General features: G+C 38.2%; 1 protein-coding gene across 7 annotated transcripts in view; it reads right to left on the minus strand.

Moving 5' to 3' along the window:
* Positions 1–26,489, minus strand: part of LOC106080124 (ER degradation-enhancing alpha-mannosidase-like protein 3) — a 98,634-nt gene that overhangs the window by 30,885 nt on the left and 41,260 nt on the right. For all 7 annotated transcript variants that reach the window (XM_056041641.1, XM_056041639.1, XM_056041642.1 and 4 more), the window contains 2 exons: positions 13,604–13,757; positions 5,971–6,099 (listed from right to left, as the gene is read on the minus strand). In XM_056041641.1, the coding sequence (XP_055897616.1) occupies positions 5,971–6,099; positions 13,604–13,757 (283 nt within the window). The remainder of the gene's footprint in view (positions 1–5,970; positions 6,100–13,603; positions 13,758–26,489) is intronic.

Here is a 26,489-nt window from a genome sequence, read left to right on the forward strand (position 1 = left end):
GGGCTCTGAACCGTCTTGACTGCGTCACCTCCGCTCGTATATAGGGTCCCTACTGGCCTTCTCGAACCGGACAGAACGCCGCTCGACGTTTCTAGGTGGTCAGATGACTACAACTCTCATGACGCTCCTGAGCTCTGTTCACGATGCCGATCCTTCCTGAACCGTCCTGTTGACACTCGACTCGGCTGACCATCGTAACTCGCCACAGTTGACCGCTCGTCTAGCGCTGGCCTGGGGTGATTTGCGTCGGCTGACTACACACACACCACCACCCCCATCTGTGCCACCACCAGGTTTATAACAATATGGTGTGAAAAGAAAAAGGCAAAAGAAAAACAAGATTACAAAGAGAGTTTGTGTGATAACACAGATCTTTATCTAGTCTATATTATATAGCCTAATTCTAGACTAGATCTAACTATATCTAGAAATTCTAAATCTAGAATCTAAAATGTATTTGTGGCATTTTACGTCTCAAGAGACTATCTTTTCCCTTTGCAACTTCTTTTGTGTCTAAAGAGGCCAATCCTTGATACACAGCTGCATTCACAGGTTGGGCATATGTAATCACTGGGGACACAACAATTCGTTCACTGACATTTCATTCACCGACAAACCATTCACGACTTTTCGTTCACGTGACAATTTGTTCACCAGACATTTCGTTCACCCGACAATTCGTTCACACGACTATCCGTTCATGCAACTATTTGTTCACCCGACATATCGCTCACCGACAGGTTGGGCATATGTAATCACTGGGGACACAACAGCACTGGGTTCACTGACATTTCATTCACCGACAAACTGTTCTCGACTTTTCGTTCACGCGACAATTCGTTCACACGACTATCCGTTCATGCGACTATTCGTTCACCTGACATATTGCTCACCGACAACCTGCTCACAGACAACTTTTTCACTGACAACTTGTTCATGACAAATCCTTCACACGACAAATCATTCACTGACAATTCGTTCACAGACAAATTGTTTACAGACAAATCGTTCACTGGATAGAAACATATTGTTAATATTATATATTCTAGTCGGGTGTTTAATTTGTTTACGTTAAAACTTTTAAAGCTATTATTTCCAAAGAGATCTGGTCTAATCTGGGTTTCTTTTTTTTTTTTGTTAATTCTTTGTGCATTGTTTACTTTATAGTGGAAATGCCCTATATGTTATATGTTAAGTTTGGTAAAAAAAAAATGTAAATAAATAAATATAAATAAATTTTAAAAATATTTTATCTTCTTATCTTATCTTATATAATACAGACGTTACTTCAAAAAAGAAGATGATTACGTCCTACGCGTCATGCATTTAGTCATGCATATTAACCAATGACTTAAATTCTGCCAAGTCACTGGTTTTCCTGGCTAGCTCAGGCAACCCATTCCATGCTCTAATAGCACTAGGGAAGAAGGAGTATTTGTACAAATTTGTCCTAGCATATGGGACGAGGAGTGTGCCTTTATCTTTGTGTCTTTCAGAGTATTTTATTAACTTTTGTTTTTGTATTTGAAGAATATGGTTCAGTGTTTTATGTATGATTGCTACTTTACTTTTGAGCCTTCTGTCCTGAAGGCTTTCTAAATTTAGTGATTTTACTAAAGGTGTTACTCTAGTCAAATGTGAATATTCGTTTGTTATGAATCTCACTGCTCTATTTTATGTCTGTTCCAGTTTCTTAATGTTTTCTTGAGTTGAGGGGTCCCAAACGGAGGATGCATATTCTATTATTGGCCTAACCAAGGTTAAATAACATTTTAGTTTTATGTTCTTATTTGATTTATAGAAATTTCTTTTAATAAATCCTAATGCTTTGTTTGATTTTTTTGTAGTTTCATCAATATGTGGATTCCATGATAGTTTTTCATTTATTATAACACCTAGGTATTTTGCGTTTTTAGTCTGTGTTACTGGTTTGCCATGAATAAGATAAGTGGAATTAATTTGTTTTAGTTTTTTTGTTACTCTTAACAACTGACATTTTTCTGGGTGGAAAGACATGCTCCAATTTGATTCCCATTTCTGTAATTCATCTAATTCTCTTTGTAAAATATCTGTGTCTTGTGTTGTTTTTATTGTTCTATATATTATGCAATCGTCTGCAAATAATCTGACTTTTGTTCCTGAAGTAATGCAATTTGGTAAATCATTTATGTAAATTAAAAATAGTAGTGGACCCAAGACTGTTCCTTGAGGTACACCTGAGTTTACTGTTATCGGTGTTGATTTAGAGCCATTTATTATTACAGTTTGTTCTCTCCCTATCAGAAAATCTTTAATCCACTGATGCAGTGGACCATTAATGCCGAAATATTTTAATTTTTTTAGCAAACTATGGTGGTGAACTTTGTCAAAAGCCTTAGAAAAATCTAGTAAGATAGCATCTATTTGTTCACTATTATCCAAACCTTTTGAAAAATCATCAATTAGTCCTATTAGTTGTGTTTCACATGATCTATATTTCCTAAAGCCATGTTGGTATGGTGTGAGGACATTATGTTTGTCTAAGTGGTTTATGATGTTGCTACATATTATGTGTTCTAGGATTTTACATGTGATGCTGGTAAGTGATACTGGTCTGTAGTTTCCTGGGTCAGATTTTTCTCCTTTTTTAAATAGGGGGGTGACATTAGCTTCTTTCCAGTCCTTTGGTACACTGCCCTGGTTAAGTGAAGCCTGAAAGAGTATTTTGAACACTGGGGCTAGCTCATTGCTTAGTTCTTTGAGTAATCTAGCTGGAATACCATCAGGTCCAGACGCTTTATTTGGTTTGGTGTTGGCTAATAGTTTTTGAATTCCATTTTCTTGTACTACTATATCTTCTATATTGTCTACTTGGTTCAAATTCAGTAATATGTCTTTGTCTCCTGGGCTGAGAATGCTGATGCAAAGTATTTGTTTAGGATGTTTGCTTTAGTTTCATTATCATTATGTATTATGTTATGTTCATCTTTTAATGGCGCTATGCCTGTTGTTTCCATTTTCTTAGACTTAATGTATGACCAGAGGTTTTTGTTGTTATCTTTAGATATTACATTGTTTATGTATTCACTCTGCAGCTGTCTGCTTACTTTTTGGGTTAAGTGTTTAATTTTTATATACTTTTTGTAAACTCTTTCTGCATTAGTTTCTTTAAATTTTCTATATAGGTTTTCCTTCTGTTTACAAAGCTTCTTTAGTCTATTATTAAACCAGCATTTATTTATTTTGTTTGATGTGTATTTAGTTGGTATGTGATTTTCTATAATGCTTCTAAGATGGTTTTTAATGAAATTCCAGAGGTCATCGACTGGTTGGTTAATGTCTTTTTCTAATAATAATGTTTGTTGAAAGTTTAATGCAGCTTGGTGTAGTTGTGTTAGGTTACATTTATTCCAGAGTAAGATTTTTCTTTTGGGTTTTGTATTGGCTACTGCTTTTATCTGACTGTGTATTTTTATGATCTCATGGTCTGATAGACCAGGGATAATATCATAATCAACTACTAATCCAGGTCTGTTGGTTAAGAAGAGATCTAATGTGTTGTTTAATCTAGTTGGCTTTTTAATGATTTGATCTAAACTTAGGTTGTGTAAAGTTTCTATGAAAAGCTCATTTATGTCCTTAAGGTTTTGGTGTTTATCTATGGTTAGTGTTTTCCAATTTATATCAGGTAGGTTGAAATCACCCATAATCCAAAAAACTGCATTTTTATTTGTCTCTTTAAGTGTAGTAATCTGATTACATAGTTCCTGCATGTATTCTAAACTAGAATTTGGTGGTCTGTAAATGCTGCCTATTATTAGGGATGTTGAGGTGGTATTAATTTTACAAAATGTTGATTCTATATTTTTTGAGTTAGGTAAGGTAATTTCTTCTGCTATAAGAGTGTTTTTTATTGCTAAAAGAACTCCTCCATGATTATCAGCCCTATCTTTTCTAAAAATTTCATAATTACTATTGAAAATTTCTGCATTATAAATTTCAGGATGTAGCCAAGTTTCTGTTCCTGCAATTATGTCTGGTTTCTCACATTCTAATAGAATTTCTAAGTCTGCTGTTTTGTTCCTAATGCTTTGAAAATTTATTACTAAGGTTTTAAGGTATTTTGGTATTACTTCTTTAGTAGGTTTGTTTAGTGAGGCTGTTGTATTAATTTTAGTAGATTTAGGTTTAACAGGAGTGGATCTGGCTAGTGGTTGGTGAGTTTGGTTTGGGATGGTGTTTAGGATGTTGTATGGGTTAGAAGTGTCTGCATCAAAGGAATCAAACAGTCCTGATGTAAACTGAGGTAACCCACACGGTACACAGTGCCATGATGCATCTTTGTTGCCTAAGGCATAATACACAGGTGTATTCATATGGAGACATGATGCATGTACCATTCATAGCAGGTGTCACATTGAATGGCTTTCTGTTTCATGGTGCATACTTTTTTGCAGATGTTGCATCTATCTTTAGATCTAGGCTCTGGATTTGACTCTACATCTCCTGCTATTAATATTAACAGTGAAAGGTATTTATTTCTGCTGTGTCTGATTTTAAAGATATTCAAAATATAAAAAAAATATTTAAAAAACTTTCACCAATGTTATGCAAAAGCGTAGACAAATGTAAAAAAAAAAACAATGACTTGTCAATGAACCATACATATTTCTCCTTTTATAAGTAAGCCTAATGGCTCCCTGTCCGATAAAGTTTTATTACTTCTAGAGCCGCCATTTTGTCTACCACTCAACTAGGTTTTAACTAGGGTGTAACAGTCGTCTGCATGCGACAACGGCCACACCCCGGCAAACCGTCTTGACTGGCTGGCCAAACCAGGTGAGGGTTAACCAGAGCTAGTATCTGGTGAAACTATGGTCTCTGTCCACCGCCAGCATGTGAAGTCTAGTTGCGGCTGCATGGCGCTCAAGTCAAATTGAACTACCAGGGTCATCAGGCGTCACCTAGCAAACGCCGTGGAACGTTTTGGAGCATTGTGGGGCATGTAGAGCACACTGGTCATCCACTGCACCCCAAACTAGCTCCAGTTGTCTGCTGTTCTGCCACTGGATGCAGCGCGAATCTCCCTCACTTTAATAAATTTTCATCGCGCAAGCCACATTCTCATCTCCCATGTTCATCAATCAAAAAGCCCTGCGGCGATAGGCAAGTGGCAGGTGTGGATACACTGGCAGCCATAGCTACTAACCTACACATAGGCAGCCCAGACCATGTGGTCGCTTGCCAGTGACTAGGACAGCACTGGAACTCAGCAGCCGTCTGAGCATCTAAGCAGCCCTTTTAAGAAAGGAACTTCTTACCTCCTAAGCATGAGGAAGGGGCTAGTAAAGGTGCCCTAAACATTGCCTGTCCCCCATGACCCTGATCAGTCTCCCGCGACTGACGGGGATCCCACTAATGCGTGAGAAACAAATTAATCACAAACCTCAAGAAAAAACAAATCAAAACACATGAACTCACACTCAGCGCCTGGAATGTCCGAACTCTACTTGACCGTATCTGAACTCTGCAATAATCGAAATGCCCTTTGGGGGAGGCCGAGTGTGGGGGGAACGCCCCTACCACCCCCTCCCTGGATCCCCCAGTGCTAACAATAGATCTCCATAGTCCCCTGTCCTGGGCCATTCTTTCCATCTTGTTTCAAGTGTAACCAAACTTTATAGCGTATGCCTCTAGTTCCCATCATCAGGTACTTCTATAACGCTGTCTCTTTCTCTTGCCTTGTGGGTTCCACTTTAATACCTGCCTTGTGATGTGATGCTAGTTGGGTTGGTGCAAAGTCTGCCCAATCCAGCCCATCTTATCTTTCTGATTTCTTGTTATACAGGCTATTGGTTCTTGCATCATCTTAATTTAGTAGTTATAGTTATCCCATCACTACTTTAGGTTTGATATTGAATAACAGCAGAGCTTTAAAGCACAACTGGTCAATATTTTCTTCAATGAGTTAAGAATAATACTGATACTTACTTCATAAATTCCAATGCCTGTTAATCTGGAAAGTGCTGCAAACTCTAAGATCATTGTTCCTGCACAGCTTGTACAAGTATCTCTAGTAGAACTTGAAATTTTCGAAGTTATACCATGTTTTAAATTTACCTAGATGAAGAAACAGCAAAGAAATATTTTTAAAAATCTTAAAAAAAAATCAATGCTTATCTAAAGGAAAGAACCCCAAGATCACAAAAACTGCAAAAATGTCTTAAAATGTCTTAACTCCCTTTTTCTATATAAAACAAAAAAAATTAATTAATTAACAAATTGATTAATAAATTTGTAAAGTTTTTGATTGATTTTTTAGATTGATTTGATTTCATCAACTATGAATAATTTTCTAAAATTTCAACTTGATCAGAGAAGTGGAAGAAAAAAACCTGCAAAAAATGTTAAAGGGGAAAAACCCCACATATACAAGCACATATCTCAATAAGTAGCATTTATGTCTCTTTTTTTACATCAATTAAATATAACAACCAATAATTAATTAGCAAGTTGGTTAATAATTTTTTATTGATTCATGTTTTATTAGGTATCTTATAAGCTATATGCATGCTCAGTGGCTGTGATCCAATCTCTTTTGTGGACCTGTGTAGGAGGAGGTATCTGGGAGAAGATTTCCATACTGCCATGCGCTCAACAAACAAAACTCAGCTTGTCAGGATTGGAACTTGAACCCTTTTGACAAGTATACAAGTGGTTTATGCCCCTCTGCTACACTTCCCAACATCTTCATCGTTCTTGATATAAAAAGCAAAGGCTATTTATCTATTGTAAATAGGTCAACGTTAACAATTAGATTTAGAAAACAATTTAAAAACTGATAATAAATTTTTTATAATTCAAAGTGTTAGTAAGCGATATGAAGTTATAATATTATCTAGACTCTAAATACAGAGTAATGAGGGACTGGAAAGAAGCTAATGTTACTCTCCTATTTTTAAAAAAAGATAAATCTGAACCAGGAAACTACAGAGCAGTATCACTCACCAGCATCACATGTAGAACTAGAACACATAAAAGTAGTAACATTAATAGACCACTTAAACATAATTTCCTAACTCCATACCAACATGCTTTAAGAAATATAGATCATGAATAAATTAATACATCTAATAGATGATTTTTTAAAAGGCTTAGATAATAATGAGCAGATAGATGCCATTTTATTAGACATTTCTAATACAAATTTCACCACCATTGCACCGTCCCGAGACATGACGTTAAACTGCGCTTCTCTTTCCTTAGCACTTTTGGAGCTCAAAAGTGCCCTACTTCTTTTCTATCATTGTGTCTGCCTCCTCTTTTCCTAAGTCTGCCTTCATTGATCATCACACTGTCTCCTTATCTTTAAAATCTCACTACGTCCTAGACCAGTCCGTTTGCCGTGGACTGCGACGGGTAAGGGGGGATAAAGAGATCCTGAAGTTTGAGTGGTGGCTATCTGAGGATAAACCACCACAACACAATACTTTGGCTCCAAGTTCCCCTAGACCTGAGGCCCAGATGGCCCGCTTTGGGTCAAACGGCTGGTCATGCCGAGCTACCAGCATAGGTCGTTGACCTATGCTGCAGGGCGGTGGTCGGAGGGTCAATCAGGGAGTTGCTGTATCGGGCACATGCCCGATGCAGCAGCTGACTGAGTATAGCACCTGTGTAGCCCTGGCGGGCTCATTCTGGACATCCGAATGGCCTGATTCCTTGTTGGACTCGATGGCGGGTGGGGAGCACAGGTGCCGAACAAACAAGAAAATATATATGGATAAAAAAAACTCAATAAACTACTTGCCCCAGATTTAAGTCTGGGCAAAAGACGCCAAATTGAGGCAAAAAAGGAGGAGGCCACAAAAAAGCTGCACTACCTGGCCATCATTTTTGGTGGTCAGGTGCACAGAGGAAGGGAAAAGCCTGACAAAGCTGAGCCCTTTCCTTATCTATAAGGGACTCAAGTCAGTAGTGGGAGAGCCCAAGAGTGTGTCTAAGCTACACAAATCAATGGAACTTCTTGTAGAAGTAGATGGCAAGACACACTCTGATGGGCTTTTAAGATGCAGAAGACTCCAAGTGGAAGTCATGCCACACAAGAGTCTGAACACCAGCAGAGGTGTAATCAGCTCTAGGGACCTACTGGAATGTTCCGAGAAGGAAATAGTGGAGGGCATTGAAGGAGTCACCCATGCCCGGCCCATTACCAGGCGCAAGGATGGTGAGGAGGTCAAAACCCCCACTATTATCCTCATATTCGGAACTAGGACACTGCCAGAGTATGTGAAGGCAGGATACCTACGAGTTCCAGTGAGGTCCTACATACCTCAACCCCATGAGGTGCTTCAAGTGCCAGGGTTATGGACACGGCGCGGCAGTCTGCAAGAGGAACACTGTGTGTGCCAGATGTGCTGGAGAGGGTCATGAGGACAAGGGCTGCACAGCCCAGTTCAAATGCCCAAACTGTCACGCTGGCCACTCAGCCTACTCCAAGGACTGCCCTGTTTGGAAACAGGAGGTTGCCGTGCAGGAGTACAAGGCATGAAATGAATGCACCTTCAGCCAGGCAAAATCGGCTGTATTGGCCCTACCCAAGGGCCAATTTGGCTTGACAAAGACCTACGCCCAGGAAGATCCATAGCCACACAGACGGACACACTGACCCCACCACCCCCTCCTCCTCCTCCAAATCAGAAGAAAACACCGCCAAAGAACACACCTCTGAAGAAACAAGAAAGCCCTGTTGTCATGCTAAAGAACAGGTTCTCTGTGCTCGATGATGACAGCATGGAGACTGAGCAGCATGTCAAAACCAATACTCTGGGAGAACCCGGAGAGATCATGTCTGACAAAGGTTCTCCTCAGAGAACCCAGCCAGACACCCCAACCTCTACCGAATTAGAGGTTGACCAACTCCCTAAGGGGAGAAATCAAAGCGGAGAGGATGCCCGAGGTGAGAGAGGAGGAAATAACCTCCGCTCTAACCAGAGGGATCTCCCCTCTCCAGAGAGAAAGACTTCCCCCAAAAGGGGGTTGTCCTCCTCTCCATCCAAACCCTAGAATAAGAATACCAAGGTCACTGGAATAAAGGGAAACCCCTCCGGGGCCTCCCAAGGCCAAATAGCTCCAAGTAGGTCATCTAGAATAAGCCATGGATTCCAGAATTGTACAGTGGAATTGTAGAGGCCTCAAGGCCAATTATGAGGAAATGCAGCTACTGATGGACTCTGAGACTCCTGTAGCTGTCTGCTTACAGGAAACATTTCTGAAAGATAGCATCAGTTTCCGAAGCTACAGTGCTTAAGGAAGAATGTTAAGGATGCAGAGAGAGCATCAGGTGGAGTCTGTATCCTTGTGAAGGACAGCATCCCCCATGAGAGGGTAGAACTACAGACCACATTACAGGCCGTAGCAGCTAGGATAACCCTTCACAAGGTTATCACTTGCTGCAGCCTGTATCTACCACCAGTCGCTCCATTAAACCCAACATACATGGAGGACCTATTGAAACAACTCCCCCGGCCTTATTTAATCCTTGGGGATTTCAATGCCCATAACACCATGTGGGGATCCAACAATACCGACACAAGAGGTCGTATGCTGGAGGATATCTTCCTCCAACATGATTTATGCATACTTAATGATGCATCACCGACCTACTTGAACCCAGAAACTGGATCACTCACATGCATTGACCTCACCATATGCGTCCCCGGACTTCTGGGCGACTTTAAATGGTCAGTTAGCAATGATCTACAGGGAAGTGATCACTTCCCAATCGTCATTACTAACAATCTCCCTTCATTGGGACGACCTCAGCGGTGGAAACTGAATAAGGCCGATTGGGAACAATTCCAAAAAAGATGCTCCGAGGATATCACAGAAAATATCCTCGATGAACAGAACCCAGCTGATACCTTTGCTAGCAAGCTACTAAGTATAGCCAGGAAAGTTGTACCCCTAACCTCTGCAAATCCAAAACGGCCTAGCAAACCAGGGTTTGATACAGCTTGCAAAAGTGCTATTGGCGATAGGAAAAAACGACTGGCTGCATTTATAACGAATCCTTCCCAGGAAAACCTAAAGCTATTCAGGATAGCTAGAGCAAAGGCTAGACAAACCATATGGTCAGCCAAAAGGAATTCCTGGAGAAGTTTTGTCGGCAGTCTGGATGCCAAAACTTCTGCTAGAGCGGTTTGGAAGGCGGCGAATCAAAGGGAAAGAATCAAATGCAATAGGGCATTTGAAAAACCAAGGACGAACTGTCACGTCCCCCAGAGAAATAGCTGACTGCCTTGCATCCTCAATAGCAGAAAAATCATCAACTGCACACTACACGCCAGAGTTCCAAAGTGTCAAAACCAGGGAGGAAAGACACCCCATTGATTTCAGGTCAGAGAAGACTACAACAAACCGTTCTCGCTTGAGGAACTGAGGGAATCGCTGGACAAGTCACATGACACAGCGCCTGGAGAAGATGAAATCTATTACCAATTCCTCAAGCAACTTCCCGAACCCTCATTGGCAGTCCTGCTAGGGGTCTATAACCGTGTGTGGCAAACAGGCGCTTTCCCAAACAGCTGGAGGAAAGCCACAGTTATACCGATACCTAAACCGGGAAGAGACGGCTCTGACCCAGCTAACTATCGACCAATAGCACTAACAAGCTGCATCTGCAAAACAATGGAAAGAATGATTAACAGTAGGCTGGTCTGGTACCTGGAGAGGAATAAAGTGATCTCCAACTACCAGTGCGGATTCCGGCAGGGGCGGACAACAACTGACCACCTGGTAAGGCTGGAAGCTTATATTAGAAATGCATTACTCAGAAGAGAACATCTAGTAGCTGTATTCTTCGATATAGAAAAGGCCTATGACACAACCTGGAAACATGGCATTCTACGTGACCTGGAGCTTATGGGGCTTAAGGGACACCTCCCCCGTTTTGTGGGGGAATTCCTGAAAGATCGAAAATTTCAGGTTCGAGTGGGCAACTCCGCTTCTGACACTCATGACCAAAAAATGGGTGTACCCCAGGGCAGCATTCTGTCAGTCACCCTGTTCAACATTAAAATAAATAGCATCATAAATGCGCTGTCCCCTGGCATAGAGTGCTCTTTGTATGTTGATGACTTTGTCATTTTTACTTATGAGAAAAACATGAACACCTTAGAAAGAAAATTACAGTTATGTTTAAACAAAATTCAGGGTTGGGCAAACTATAATGGTTTCAAATTCTCAGACTCCAAAACAGTTAGTATGCATTTTTGTAATCTAAGGGGACTCCACCCAGACCCTGAACTATTTATACACAAAAAGAAGATCCCTGTCGTGAAAACTACAAAATTTGTAGGCCTCACCTTAGATTCCAAATTAAATTTTCTCCCCCACATTAAGGAACTTAAGAAGAAATGCCAAAAGTCATTAAACATACTAAGAGTACTCAGCCCCCACTTTGTGAGTACTGTGACTCTCGCCTCACCGTGGAACATTTCCTCGTTGATTGCCCCAGATACTTTGGTAGCAAAGAGAAGAGAAGCAAAGAGAGCCCTAAATCATGCGGTGTCAGGAACCCAAATTCCCTACTCGGACCTGAGACAAAGTATTGCCTCTGCCACCTATCGAGAGTGGCAGAACCGATGGGAGGCTGAGACTCACAGTAAACTCAGGCAGATTGTGGCGGATGTCAGGTGGCGGCCCACATCTAAGGGTCTGACAAGGCGTGGTAGCACGACCATGTCCAGACTTAGGATTGGCCACACGTACATCACGCACTCTTTTGTACTGAAGAGAGAGGAGCCCCCACTTTGTGAGTACTGTGACTCTCGCCTCACCGTGGAACATATCCTCGTTGATTGCCCCAGATACCAGGATGTCAGGGCGAAATATTTTAGAGCCACTAATTTAAAAACACTGTTTGATAATGTCGACCCTGGGAAGGTACTGGGCTTAATCCGGGAATTGGGGCTATCTACGAAGATCTGATTTATGAATTTGTGAACATGCACTATTTACATTAGATTTTTACCAAATATTTAAATTTTTACTACCTTTACTATTTTAACTGTGAATAGACCTTGATTTTAATGATATGACTGTATAGAATCTGGCCCTTGCTGTTTAGAGAGAGAGAGTAGTCTTTAAGGGACTGCAGGCACGACATGGCCTAAATTGTGCCGATGTGCCTCAAATCAAAAAATCAAATTTAAAAAATCACCCTGTTCAACATTAAAATAAATAGCATCATAAATGCTCTGTCCCCTGGCATAGAGTGCTCTTTGTATGTTGATGACTTTGTCATTTTTACTTATGAGAAAAACATGAACACCTTAGAAAGAAAATTACAGTTATGTTTAAACAAAATTCAGGGTTGGGCAAACGATAATGGTTTTAAATTTTCAGACTCCAAAACAGTTAGTATGCATTTTTGTAATCTAAGGGGACTCCACCCAGACCCTGAACTATTTATACACACAAAAAAAGATCCCTGTCGTGAAAACTACAAAATTTGTAGGCCTCACCTTAGATTCCAAATTAAATTTTCTCCAACACATTAAGGAACTTAAGAAGAAATGCCAAAAGTCATTAAACATACTTAGAGTACTCAGCCCCCACTTTGTGAGTACTGTGACTCTCGCCTCACCGTGGAACATTTCCTCGTTGATTGCCCCAGATACTTTGGTAGTTAATTAACATATCCATAAGTATTTTGAACCATTTCTCTTCTAGTAGGTCTAGTCGTTTTCAGTTTCTCAAATAAGGTATATGACCGAATAAAAATTAAAGAGTTTTGAAAAACAGGGTACTGTTTAGAAATAAGAAACAACCTTTTAATATTTTCAACTTTCATGGATGTTATAATTAAGAAATAAAAATTAGATTAGTGATAATCTTTACTAAAAACATAGTCTGATCCACAGCCACACTTAAAAATGTTAGGCTTAGGATATTAAAAATAATATAAGATTGTTACTAATTTACTTCTCTCTTTTCCCTTTTCTCACAATAATAATGATGTGACAGAATTTGAGCAGTGATTGTCAAAGCTGTTGACTTAAAATACGAGAATTTAGGAGCTTTACAAAGACAACAACATACACATTTTTTTAAGCTTGGCATCCATGAACTGTGGACAATCTGGAAAAGTAACATCAGCTTACAAGTAAAATTAAAACTGTATACTTCATTTAGTGACTCTTTAACCCTAAGCATGTTGACTTGTAAAAGTACAATCTGATTAGTCTTCTTTTTCTAGTATGTAATACCCAGCATTTACTTTCAATGGCTTAAATTGTTATTTCAGCCTCAGGCTTCGGTGTCCAACTTTTACAACCTCACATATAGGAGAACAGAGACCACAAACAAAGAATAGTTTTAGTTTTATTCATATTTCAACAACGTTCTGTGTTTTATTCATTTTGGAGCTGTGATATATTTAGGAGGAAAATGATGGATATGTACAAAATCTTTAATCATCTCAACTAAAGTTATACATTCAATCAGCAAAAGCACAACCAATAATGATTAAATGATCATTTAAAAATATTTAACAAATATTGCTTGCTGATTTCCATACCATTTGTGATAGATAAAACTATTTCTAAATAAATAAAAGTCTTACCCTAGGGAATGGGATACCAGTTGTAGTGTTGAAGGCAGGCAGAAGCCTATCACCAACTTCTTTAGCCATTGTAAGTAGCTCATCTTGATACCAAAGCATTGCCATCTTTTTCTTCTTAAAAAAGCTAGCAGCTACATGGCCACCTAATAATCCACTGTGGACAAGTCATGATATTTTAAAACATTATTCATATATCTTATATATAAAGCAGAAAGTATGTATGTATGTTCCGAATAGAAATCAAAACTGTTTGACCAATTTCAATAAAACTTGGCATAAATGTTTCTCTTAGAATCATAGCGGAGACAGTAGGGTATTTTTAATGTCCCCCTCCCCCACGACGGTAAGGCCCTAAAAATAAAATACCTAAATTTATCTCTATTAAAGAGCAAACATTTTTAACAAATCGGGTAAACCTGTTTTCAAAGTATTTATATTTGATCAAATGAATATGTGGACTAAACGGGTTAACCTATTTTCATACTCTACTTTTATTTTTGTGGCAAAATAAAAATGCGAAAGGAACATTCTCCATGTTTGACATAGGTCTAAATGCAATCCACTATATCAGTAATACTACAAGCCCTGCAGGCAATATTTGGCTAGTAAATATATATATATATATATATATATATATTATATATATTTCCATTACATTCTTTGCCAAGTTATTCTTAAGAATGTCTAGGTCAGGGAAAGAAAAAAATGTCTTATCTGTTATTGATATATGAGAGGGAAAAAACATGACATCACAAAAAAAAAAAGAATAAAATACATTTGTAGGCCTCTATGTCTTAATGCAATTTTAATTTCCAAATAATCAAACAATTCTTTAAATGAACTAATCATATTTTAAAATACTAATAAATTTTGTTTAGAACTAGTCTATAATAAGAAATTTGAAGACACAGAAACATTTGACAAACTTAGTGGACAAAACTGTCTAAAGGCAACAGTAATAGAAGTTCAAAGTAATTCTTGTATGCTCTTAATTATTTTGAAATAAATTGTATTACATTCTTCTTAACACAAATACAAATATAATGTTCCAATCGAATGTGTTAATTTATATTATGAAAAGGTAATTAAAAAATAATGCAAAGTAAAAAAGTCTCTTTTACCACTTTATACTTTCAGACCCATAAGAGGACAAGAAAAGAAGGACAAAGCATTACAAAGAAGGAAAGAAAAATACAAGATAAAGTGAACTTTAAAAAGTAGACTTACAATATTTGATACAAATGTTACTACATCAAAAAAACTGTAAAACTACTACATTATTCTTATCTCAGACCAAATGACTTTTAATACCAGTTCATCATTCAAGAAAAAAAAATACACAATGTAACTCCATGTCTGATATTTTCTTCTAATAGTAGATCTACTCAGTGGGGGAAAAAAGTTTCACTAGAGAATCTATTTCTATTTTCTTTATTTTTTTAATAATCTAGATGAGACTTAAAGAGTAAATAAAAGAAAAAAAATGGCGACCCAAGATGGCGGTCGATCTAGTACTAGATCTATTCATTATAGTAAAGATCAACTCCTCAAACTTCGTTCAAAGAGGAAGCCTCTTCCACCATGTTATGCACATATAAATTGTCTCTACCCTTCCTCTATTAGTACAAGGAAAAGAGGGAAAAAAGAGGACTACGGCAAAGGCTGAGAAGAAGAGGTTTTCGCCCACCACTTCCTACGATTATTCTAGCTAACGTCCGCTCAATTAGAAACAAAGTGGATGAGGTATGTGCCCATGTACGCTACGACCACGTTTTTTAGGGAAAGTTGTCTATTGGCTTTTACTGAGACATGGTTAGAGGAGGATGAAAACGACAACCAGATTGCTATTGATGGTTTCTCTTGCGTGAGATCTGACAGAACGGCTGAGTCTAAGAAGAAGAAAGGTGGGTGTGCGTGTGTGTACATCACCCTCAAATACTGTACCAACTACATGGTTAAAAAGAGAATGTGCTGTCCGGATCTAGAGCTACTGGCGCTCTCATTGAGACCTTTTTATTTGCCACGAGACTTTGGTGTTATTTACATAGTCTTGGTTTATGTTCCGCCTACAGCCAAGACGGAAGTTGCAGCTGCATTGATCGCTGACGTAGTGCATGAGTTTCAGACAAGGTCACCGGACGCACCAGTAGTTATACCGGTACTGGGTGATTTTAATAAATGCACCTTAAAGGTTGACCTACCCACCTTCTATCAACACATTTCATGTCCGACAAGAGAGAACAGAACTCTGGACTTATGTTACTGTAACATCAAAGGAGCATTCACATATCGTGAAAAGCCACCACTAGGATCATCGGACCACAAAACAGTACAACTGCTGCCTACTTACCGCACGAAACTTAAAGAAGGAAAAATCATTCAAAAAAGAGTACAAGAATGGATTCAAGACAACATTCTCAAACTACAGGGTTGTCTAGACTGCACTAACTGGAATTTATTTTAAGAGACCACTTTAAATCTGGAAGAATGGGTCGAAGCAGTGACAAATTACATCAAATTCTGTGAAAACATGTGTATCAGTACTAAGAGTATCAAGATACTCCAACAATAAACCATGGGTCACTGCAAAAATAAAACGGGAAATAATCAAAAAGAAAAGAGCATATATGAATGTGCTGAACAACTAGCTGAACCTTTCTAAGATATTTTTTCCACTTCATTACTAAACAATGAGATACAACCAGTGTGGAAGTCATCTATAATTGTACCTGTGCCAAAGGTTTCCAAACCGAAGGAAATGAATGACTATAGACTTGTTTCACTTACTTCCATTGTGTCTAAATGTTTAGAAAAATTAGTTAAAATGTTTCTTCTGAATGATCTTTGTAGTAAGTTTACAATTTGCTTACCAAAAGGGTAAAGGTGTAGACGATGCCATCCTAAATATTTTAAATTGTGTCTACAAACATCTGGACTTACCGAACACTTATGTAAGATTGTTCTTTATTGATTTCTCATCAGCTTTTAACACTATACAACTTCATTTACTCATAGAAAAAATGAAAGCGTTGAAGATTAGTCCATACATAATACTATGGGCTAATGAATTTTTGACCCAGAAATCTCAGAGGGTTAGGGTAAACAACAAATGCACGCATAGTTAACACAGGCAGCCCCAGGGGGCTGTGACATCGCCATTGTGGTTCATTTTGTACACCAATGATTTTCAATCCGATAGTCCTTTTTGCTCCTTCACAAAATTCGCTGATGATGCGGCTCTTCTTGCCCTGCTCTCAGAGAGCTCAGACGTAAATGAGTATTTCAGAGAAATAGAACACATTGAAAAATACTGTAAAGATAATTTTTTATTATTAAATGTAAAAAAAAATGATAAGAAATGATAATCGATTTTCGTAAGGAAAAGAAGGAAAATGATATTGTTTCTGTAGCTGGAGAGACTATTGAAATAGTGCAAACTTTTAAATACCTTGGTACTATCCTAGATAATAAACTAAATTTTACTGCAAATACTGATTATATCAGCAAAAAAGGGCAGAAAAGATTACGATTACTAAGAAAACTGTCCTCGTTTAATATTAGCGATAAAGCCTTGGCTATGTTTTATCACGTTCACATCTGCAATATTTTAAGTTTCAATATCACTGCCTGGTATGGCAATCTGAGCATTAAAAATAAAAATAAACTTTATAGAATCCTAAATGCTGCTGGTAAAATCATTAGCAAAAAACAAACCCCATTTGGTCAGCTGTTTGAGACAAACATCTATAAAAAAACTAACAAGATCCTCGAAATAAAGAATCACCCTTTGTGTCTGGATTTTGTGATTTTACCATCACAAAAGAGATACAAGACACCGATAGCAAAGACAAACAGACATAAAAACTCTTTTGTTCCCCTGGCAATCAAATCATTAAATAGGAACAATCTGATATAAACTTTGTCAAATGTAAATTATGAGTGAGTCTGGTGTGAATGTACATTTTGGTTTCTTATAGTTATAATGTTTTTTGTTTGGTGTAATGCACAAATTGTAAGACAAATTTCCATACGGACAATAAAGATTATTATTATTAACTTTTTGTTTGCCTAAGTTACTGAATATGTGTCAAATATGTCAGACATTAAAAAAAAAAATAGAAGGCCCTAAAACTTTGTTTCACATGATCAAATTACTTACTGTTTTCCACAATCATCACAAAGAAACAATATATCAGGTTATAGATCAAGATCTACTCAAGTAATTCCTTCTAAGCCGTGGTATTTACCTAGATAACATATTCTTTTCATACAACACAATATAGAACTTCTTCTAGCACGATAATCATACGCACTTAGACAGCATGCCTGTTATAATTTTATTTTATTTTTTTCACCTTATAGTTTTGAACACTATTATTTATTAATAAATTAGAGTTGATCAGCATTTATTAACAGATACTACAAACTAATCTGTGTAACTTGTTTGTGGATGTACAATATATACATGTATTTTGTACTAATTTTTAAGCTCTTAAAGCTCCTGCAATTTCAAATTATTAAGAACAGTAACTAATTTTGATGTAGATAAAAATACAAGGCTCAGATTTGTATATATTAGCATAAAAAGACACTGAGCAGGGCTATCAAGGAAGAGCTTAACACCTCCTACTCCTTATATGTTTAGACAGTTTATTCCTTGACACTGAATTAATTTATAGACATTGACCATTTAAAGCCAGAATGGATAAACGCAACATGCTAAAGATAGCATACTGACACTGTAATATTTATATATTAGGGTAAAGTGGGGTAAAAGGCCCTCCCTAATGTTTACGCGAATGGCTTTTTGGATGATACAAATTAAGACTTCCTGAGATACCTTACATCCGGTCAATGATTGCACGTTGAGCATCTTGTAATTGCTTGTCTAGTTTTCATCAGATATCTATTTGAATTTTTTGACCCATCGCACTATAAGGTAAGGGGTCATTTTATTTGTCTATATTTTTATTTTAGCTTTGTTACTCCTTGTACTAGCTGCTCTGAGACCTACTATGAAGAAACTAATGAACAAAAAGGGATTCAATGCCAAAATTTTCATCTTTATCTTATCTTTTATAATACAGACGTTACTTCAAAAAAGAAGATGATTACGTCCTACGCGTCATGCATTTAGTCATGCATATTAACCAATGACTTAAATTCTGCCAAGTCACTGGTTTTCCTGGCTAGCTCAGGCAACCCATTCCATGCTCTAATAGCACTAGGGAAGAAGGAGTATTTGTACAAATTTGTCCTAGCATATGGGACGAGGAATGTGCCTTTATTTTTGTATTTGAAGATTATGGTTCAGTGTTTTATGTATAATTGCTACTTTACTTTTGAGTCTTCTGTCCTGAAGGCTTTCTAAATTTAGTGATTTTACTAATGGTGTTACTCTAGTCAAATGTGAATATTCCTTTGTTATGAATCTCACTGCTCTATTTTGTGTTTGTTCCAGTTTCTTAATGTTTTCTTGAGGAGGATGCATATTCTATTATTGGCCTAACCAAGGTTAAATAACATTTTAGTTTTATGTTCTTATTTGATTTATAAAAATTTCTTTTAATTAACCCTAATGCTTTGTTGGATTTTTTTATAGTTTCATCAGTATGTGGATTCCATGACAGTTTTTCATTTATTATAACACCTAGGTATTTTGCGTTTTTAGTCTGTGTTACTGGTTTGCCATGAATAAGATAAGTGGAATTAATTTGTTTTAGTTTTTTTGTTACACCTGAGTTAACTGTTATCGGTGTTGATTTAGAGCCATTTATTATTACAGTTTGTTCTCTCCCTATCAGAAAATTTTTAATCCACTGATGCAGTGGACCATTAATGCCGAAATATTTTAATTTTTAAGCAAACTATGGTGGTGAACTTTGTCAAAAGCCTTGGAAAAATCTAGTAAGATAGCATCTATTTGTTCACTATTATCTAAACCTTTTGAAAAATCATCAATTAGTCCTATTAGTTGTGTTTCACATGATCTATATTTCCTAAAGCCATGTTGGTATGGGGTGAGGACATTATGTTTGTCTAAGTGGTTTATGGTGTTGCTACATATTATGTGTTCTAGGATTTTACATGTGATGCTGGTAAGTGATACTGGTCTGTAGTTTCCTGGGTCAGATTTTTCTCCTATTTTAAATAGGGGGGGGGTGACATTAGCTTCTTTCCAGTCCTTTGGTACTCTGCCCTGTTTAAGCGATGCCTGAAAGAGTATTTTGAACACTGGGGCTAGCTCATTGCTTAGTTCTTTGAGTAATCTAGCTGGAATACCATCAGGTCCAGACGCTTTATTTGGTTTAGTGTTGGCTAATAGTGTTTGAATTCCATTTTCTTGTACTACTAAATCTTCTATGTTGTCTACTTGGTTCAAATTCAGTAATATGTCTTTGTCTCCTGGGGCTGAGAATGCTGATGCAAAGTATTTGCTTAGGATGTTTGCTTTAGTTTCATTATCATTATGTATTATGTTATGTTCATCTTTTAATGGCGCTATGCCTGTTGTTTCTATTTTCTTAGACTTAATGTATGACCATAGGTTTCTGTTGTTATCTTTAGATATTACATTGTCTATGTATTCACTCTGCAGCTGTCTGCTTACTTTTTGGGTTAGGTGTTTAATTTTTATATACTTTTTGTAAACTCTTTCTGCCTTGGTTTCTTTAAATTTTCTATATTTTCTTTGGTTCCATAATAGCAGCCAAGACTTAGAAGAAAAATGTGTGGGATCATTTTATTTTTGCATCAGCTGTGAAGATGAATAACTAACTTAAATTATATGTAAAATTATTAAATTTTTCCCGTATACTTTTCAAATTTGTTTGTTACCTTTATTATGTTTTTATCAATTATCATTTACCTTGTTTTAAAGTTTACTACAAGCTGAATTTATTTAAAAACAAAATTCACATATATTTATAATTACATACACAAATACATTGATGCACTTGGGTGAAAAATACTTAAAGTCTTGAAGGTTCTTAATTTTCATAAATTTTTCTTTGGCATACTTTATCTTTTATAAATCTTGTTTAATACAGAGTAGAGTTATTTGAAAACAAAATTACATCGTTGAATTTATACACACAAAATCATAAACATCTATGAGGTGAAAAAATATGTAAGTTGGCATAATTTCTGGCTTTTTTAAAACTATTTTAAAACAAAAGCATCTATGAGGTAAAAAAAAACTTTATTTCTATAATTTTGCTTTTGGGGTAAGAAGCCTCATGGAGGGGCTTTTTGCCCCAGGTGTGTTGTAAAATGACCCTTTTTCAACCTCTTAAATAATTTTTAAATGCCTTGACACAAAATCATTTTTAAAACTAATTTGTAAAGTAGACATATTGCACTACTTGAAAAATAAATTGAAGCCTGAAGTGTATTAATAACCTAGCTTTAACAGGCCATAGAAGCTTAGAGGGGGCTTTTTGCCCCACCTTATCCTACTGTTGAATTACTTTTCCTAACGTGTTAAATTGGTTTGTGGCCTATAAAACACGATCCTTAAGACGAGTTGATGGTCACACTGATAGACGTATGTCTAGCTGTGCAGGTATAGCTTTAGAGGTAGAGATGAATGAATCCAAACCCCTTTTTATTTGTTATAGTGACAGTCAATATCAATGAGTTTTTAGATTAACAGTTGACCACATTAAGTCAGGATGGGCGTAATGTAAGCATGTTGACAATGTCTAGAGGTCATACCTTAAGAGGGAACTGAGTTTGTTTACTTTGTACTAAATCTTAATTAGGGAGCTGGACTTCTAGCAAAACCTCTAGACAGGTTATAGGGTAAAGAGTTTGCTTCTCATCTCATCATCTCTGCCTGTGGTCCCTTCTGGGGCATAGGCCACCAACCAGCTTCCCCCAGGCATATCTCGGTTCTGGGCGAGTCTCTCCAACTGTCCTCATGTCTTGCCCATCTGCTTGGCATCTGCTTCCAAATCATGGCGCCATGTATTCCTGGGCCATCCCCTCTTCCTCTTTCCTGATAACCTTGTGTAGAGATATCCTAGCTGCTACAGCCTGTAGTGTGGTTTTGGAATTCTCCCTCTCATGGTGGATGCTGTCCTTTACAAGATACAGACTTCACCTGATGCTCTCTCTGAGTTCATTAGTAGCTGTATTTCCTCATAATTGGCCGCGAAGCCTCTACTATTCCACTATAAAATCCTGGCATCCATGGCTTATTCTAAATGATCTACTTGGAGCCGGAGGTGTTTCCCTTAATCCCTGTGACCTTTGTGCTTTTTTTTTTACTTAGGTTTGAATGGAGTGGAGGGCACCACCCTTTGGGGTAAAGTCTTTCTCTCATGAGAGGAAAGATCCCTCCGGTTAAAGCGGAGGCTATTTCCTCCACACTCACTTCGGGGCATCTTCCACGTTAGTTGGTTTTCTCCCCTAAGTGAGTTGATCAACCCCTAATTTAGTAAAGGTTGGGGTGTCTGGCTGGGTTCTTCGAGGACAATCCGAGTCAGACATGTTGTCTCCGGGTCGATCACCCATGCTGGTAGGTCAGCGTGACCAGCCAGTTGACCCAGAGTGGGCCATCTGGGCCTCAGGTCTAAAGGATCTTAGAGCCAAAGTACTGTGTAGTAGTAACTTATCCTCGGATAGGCACCTGCTCAAATACCAGCATTTCTTTGCCCCCCCCCCCAACCCGTCGCAGTACACGGCAAACGGACTGGTCTAAGACGTAGGGAGATTCTTAAGATAAGGAGATCGGTGAATGCAGACTGAGGAAAAGAGGAGGCAGATACAATGATAGAAAAGAAGTATGACACTTTTTGTGCTCCAAAAGTTCTAAGCAAAGAGGATTGCAGTTTAACGTCACGTCTAGGGACGACTGATATATAATAGTGAGATACATTCTAGGCAGTTGAGCATCTACGTTCGTAATGGGCTTGATCGAAAAATCATACTGGTGTTCAGAAAGACGTCTTGTAACGTGCATATTTGTTTGCGTAAAAAGTGTCAACTCTACGTCACTCGGAAAAAAATTAGACTGTTCTGACGTAAAAAGTACTCAATAGAATCTCTTTCGACTTTAAAAGAACTTTATGAATTCATCTTGTCGCAGAAGCTTCTCATGAAAACAGTATAAAAGATCCTACTTACGAAATGAAATTACTTCATTTAATATATATATATTTTTTAATTGCTAATAGTATTTTTAGAAGACTAATGGGGGACAGTGTCCGCCGACCTCTTCGTGGTTTCCTCTGGTAACTGAAGTAAGTTCACTGCCTTGCTCTAGGGAGGTTCCAAAAAGGGCTAACGTTGCGGCAGCCTCTAACTTTCTTGGCAGACTATCACACTTCACACTTTCGTGGTGCAGAGCTCTGCTGGTGGAGTTTGTGAAAACGCTGAGCTCTGACTAACATAGCTCTTGCCACAGGCGGATCCAGGGGGGGGGGGGGGGCGGTAGGGGCGATCGCCCCCCCCCAACTAGGCCGACCCCCCCCCCTGTAGGGGGGGGCAGACGAATTTTAGTACAGAATTCACACAATTTGTATACGAATTTATTACTTATGTTAATAATATATACTAATTATTTATATTTAAACCTATTTTTAGATTATTTCGCCCCCCCCTCAAGTATGTTGGTCGATATGGTGGGGTCGGGAGGGGGCTATGGCATCAATTCCGACCTCCCCCCCATAAACTTTCGAGTGGGGGGGCGGTCCAATTTATATGTAGAAATCACAGCTTGCTAACAGAATCAGTTGAATATCTATATGATTAAAACTTGTTATTGGTATTTTAACCGATCTTATATTATGCCGTTCCCCTGTTGGCCGATAGGGTGGGGATCAAATACCTCTACTGCCCTTCCCACCTAAAACCTTTGAGTGGGGGGGGGCGGTCCTACTTTTCGGAGAAATCATAGTTTGTGAACAAAATTAGTTGAATTAATATATACATTTTATATTATGTCGCTCTCCTTCAGGTATTTTTGCCGATTCGGTGGGGTGGGGGAGCGATTGCATGTACTGCCCTCCCCACTCTAGCCCTCTGAGTTGGGGGGGGGGGGCGGTCCTATTTTTATGGAGAAATCATTGTATGTGAACAAAATTAGTTGAATATGTATATAATATAAACTACGTGAACCCATTGTATATTATGTCGCACCACACTCTAATCTCAAATTTTATCATTAGTAAATATAAAATGAAAAAGGGTTGTACCAGGTGGGACGGGCGATACATGCAATCACCTTTCCCCCCCCCCCCCCATGGGACAAACCAATACTTTTTCTTTTTATATTATAGTTAAGAAATTACAAAATAATAAAAAAATCTGTCACTAATATAATTATACATGCTATAAAATTAAATTCTTATATCGAGTCGCCCCAACCCTATTCTTTAATGCCAAATGCAATCATTCTCGTGTGGAGTTTTTGATCTCCCATCGAGCGCCTCCCCAGGTGGCGGATAGGGGAATGCCCTCCAGATATGGTGGGTACCGGGGAAATAAAATACCCGGGGTGGACCAAAATCAAACCTGCTGCCTTGCAGGAAGTGGAGGGATCCACAAAGGCTAGGGCACCTTACCCGAAAATAAAGGCAGCTATCCAGAGAGCTGAAAGGGGCAGCCCCCCAGATGGTTATGCACAGGGCTAACAACTCTGTCATATAAAAAATACTGTTACGAAAGCTAATACACACAAGAAAACCCGGACAGATCTCAACGGAAAACGACCTAGGCCTGGAAAAGGACATGATTTTTGTTTTGCGACATGGAACGTGCTAAGCCTTTATAGAGCAGGTGCGCTAGCCCAACTTACTGAAATGTTAAAGAAATATAGGATACGAAATAAAAAAGAACAGACTACGTTGGGCAGGTCACCTTGAAAGAATGTCAGACAACAGAGGGGCGAAAATCGTATACAGGCAAAAACCAAAAGGCAGGCGACTCAAAGGCAGACCCCGAATGCGATGGATAGATGACGTGGAAGCAGATCTGAAGCAGCTTGGGGTTAGGGCGTGGAGACGAAAGGCCCAGGAGAGATCTGAATGGAAGGATGTGTTAATGCAGGCCAGAGCCCTCCATGGGCTGTAGCGCCACTGAGATGATGATGCAATCATTAGCAGAAATTATAAAAAGGAGTGAGGATTAATCATTTTCACTCTATCGCCCCCTCCCCTTTCCAGACAGAGTTTATGCTATTTCACATGAATTTATCTTAATTATTTTAAGAAAGACTTTGCTTTGGAAAAGTTTTAATTCAAACGAAATTTTTCAGTATACGAGTCACGATTGAGATGAGTTCTAAACCCAATTAATTTTTTTCCTAGTCGCCTTACTCAATCTGATATTTTTCTAGTTAAATAAGTTTTGGACTATAACTCACAATTTATGCTTGAATTTTATTGAATATTATTTATCGAATTATTTTTTTTCGGCGGCGATCCTTAAAGCCTTAATCTAAAGATGTGGTGTATCTTATCTTTTCAAGGAACAAATCGGTTTTATTTGCAATGTATTAAGGGCGTAAAAATTTATATTAGAATATTTTTCAACATTATTCAAAAGGTCCTTTATAATAGGATGAATAATGAGCTTTAGGTCAGGATAATGCGATTCTTCAGTGAAGAATGCAAGAAAACGCTTTTCGTGATTGGGCTTCGACCCGAACCCCACTGATGAATAATGAGCTATAAATGTCAGGTGAATGCGTTTCTGCAGTGAAAAATGCAAGAAAAAGCTTTATGCGTCAGGGCTTCGCCCCGAACCCCACTGATAAATAATGAGCTGTAGATGTAGGGAGAATGAGTTTATGCAGTGAAGAATGCAAGAAAACGCTTTTCGTGATTGGGCTTCGACCCGAACCCCACTGATGAATAATGAGCTATAAATGTCAGGTGAATGCGTTTCTGCAGTGAAAAATGCAAGAAAAAGCTTTATGCGTCAGGGCTTCGCCCCGAACCCCACTGATAAATAATGAGCTGTAGATGTAGGGAGAATGAGTTTATGCAGTGAAGAATGCAAGAAAACGCTTTTCGTGATTGGGCTTCGACCCGAACCCCACTGATGAATAATGAGCTATAAATGTCAGGTGAATGCGTTTCTGCAGTGAAAAATGCAAGAAAAAGCTTTATGCGTCAGGGCTTCGCCCCGAACCCCACTGATAAATAATAAGCTGTAGATGTAGGGAGAATGAGTTTATTCAGTGAAGAATGCAAGAAAACGCTTTTTGCGTCGGACCCCACTGATAAATAATGAGCTATAAATGTCAGGAGAATGCATTTCTTCAGTGAAGAATGCAACAGACCCCCAAGCTTGCAAGAGAAAGGCCTCAACATGACTTTTTATTTTTTCACCGAAGGTTGAGAAACACTGCTCTATTTTATTCTCATAAATATATATATATGCTGTAAGCACGTTTATGCATAGGGTTAGGGTTTACTCGGCGTTAGGGTTAGGGTTTGGAAAAAAATCGCCCCCCCCCCCACTCTAAAGTTCTGGATCCGCTAGTGTCTCTTGCACTCTCATTTGGTGTAGAGACTGCCTGTCAAGCTCTTTGCTGAAACTGATCAGCCGCCGACCTGGAGACTAGTGAAGGGTCAGGCCATTTAAGTCGGCGGGCTCTAAACATGTGGTTACAAAAAAGGTCTCCTGCCTCACTGCACTTTCGTTGATTAAACCCTGCCTATACGAGTGAGTGACTATATTGACTGTCTTTGATCGTTTTATACGTCCATTGTCAATGTTTGGACTGTCTTCACTGATCACTTAAAACAGAATGGTAAAATATTGTTCTTAGAGTTCGACAATTTACTTTTAACCTCTGCCATAACTTTGTCGCAATTATTTAAACAAAGAGTTGTTTTGGAAAATTAAGATACTTTTAAGCATAAATAGAACAAAT

Source organism: Biomphalaria glabrata, chromosome 9, assembly GCF_947242115.1.
Source record: "Biomphalaria glabrata chromosome 9, xgBioGlab47.1, whole genome shotgun sequence".
NCBI classification, from domain to species: domain Eukaryota; kingdom Metazoa; phylum Mollusca; class Gastropoda; family Planorbidae; genus Biomphalaria; species Biomphalaria glabrata.